At 46.0% G+C, this 1,521-nt stretch overlaps 1 protein-coding gene across 1 annotated transcript; it reads left to right on the plus strand.

Moving 5' to 3' along the window:
- The first annotated feature begins 247 nt into the window (after positions 1-247).
- LOC142821198 (olfactory receptor 1G1-like) lies at positions 248-1,222 on the plus strand. The gene has a single exon (XM_075912037.2). The coding sequence runs from the start codon at positions 248-250 to the stop codon at positions 1,220-1,222; it is 975 nt and encodes a 324-aa protein (XP_075768152.2).
- Positions 1,223-1,521: the final 299 nt, after the last annotated feature.

Here is a 1,521-nt window from a genome sequence, read left to right on the forward strand (position 1 = left end):
CCAAGCCCTGGCTCGGTTGACTTTGTTGGGTTGGTCCTGCTTTGGGCAGGGGACTGGACTTGATGACTCCTGAGGTCTCTGCCAGCCCTGGGATTCTAGGATTCTATGATATTTCTCTTTTTTATTCACAACTTCATTTCTCCAGTGGAGAGATGTACTGGCTCCAGGTTTCTGCCAGTGTGACCAACAGTACAACCTGCGTTTACTCCATCAGTGTTGAATATTTTTCTTTTTCTAGATACATATCATGAAAAGAATGGAAGGAAGAAACCAAACACCCATTGCCGAATTCCTCCTCTTAGGGTTTGGAGATGGGCCTCACCTGCAGCCCCTTCTCTTCATGCTCTTTCTAGTCATCTACATTGTGACTGTGGCTGGGAACCTCCTCATTGTTGGCCTAGTGGTCACTGATCGGCACCTTCACACACCCATGTACTACCTATTGGGGAACCTGTCTTGCTTGGAGACCTGCCTCATCTCCACTTTGTTGCCCCGGCTACTGGCCAGTCTCCTAAGTGGGGACAGAACCATCTCTGTGAAGGGCTGCATTATGCAATTGTATTTCATTGGCATCACATCAACTGCAGAATCTCTGATGCTCACGGCTATGTCGTACGATCGGTATTTAGCCATATGCAACCCTCTTCGTTATGCTGCCGTGATGAACGGCCGGGTTTGTTGCCAGCTAGTGGCAGGATGCTGGATGAGTAGCTTGATGACCAGCACCGTGGGGATGTTTTACTTGTTCCAATTTACGTTTTGTGATTCCAAAGAGATCGACCATTTCTTTTGTGATTTTTCACCCATGATAAAACTGTCCTGTAACGACACCAGCACTCTGGAACTGGTGACATTTATTATTGCTACGATATGGACGTTTGTGCCCTGTCTTCTGACCCTAGCGTCCTATACTTGTATCATCACCACCATCTTGAGGATCCCTTCCCACACCGGGAGGCAAAAGGCCTTTTCCACCTGCTCCTCCCACCTCATCGTACTGACAGTTTTCTATGTGACCGTGATCACGGTGTATATGGTTCCAGCAGGCAACACTCCCAAGGTCCTACAGAAAATATTCTCTGTCTTCTACACAGTCCTGACTCCCATGATCAACCCCATCATCTACTGCCTGAGAAACAAGGAGGTCAATGAGTCCCTCAGAAAAGCTCTTAAACTGGTTACTTTCAGGCATAGGCATAGAAACTTAACGGACAAATTTTAGCACACAGTAAAAGAGTGATGAACTGATTCAATTTCCTAGTCAGGACCCATTAGAGTCCTTGAATATAATAGTCCTTCCTTCATTCCTTCCTTGATACAAAAATGGATATTGTAAGAGTCAGTCTTTATGAAAAGCGTGCTTCTTTTTTTCAAGACACACATTTTCAGTAAAGCACTCCTGGTCAGTCAGTCATCTGTACATGAAAACTAGAGTCCATATTCTGCAAAAAGCAGAACGTCTTCCGTCCGGCTCCGGATCCCTTCCTCTCGCACTATAATCGACGACATTCATCCTTCCCT

The sequence above is a fragment of the Pelodiscus sinensis genome, chromosome 30 (assembly GCF_052426305.1).
Source record: "Pelodiscus sinensis isolate ZL-2025 chromosome 30, ASM5242630v1, whole genome shotgun sequence".
Classification (NCBI taxonomy): Eukaryota; Metazoa; Chordata; order Testudines; family Trionychidae; genus Pelodiscus; species Pelodiscus sinensis.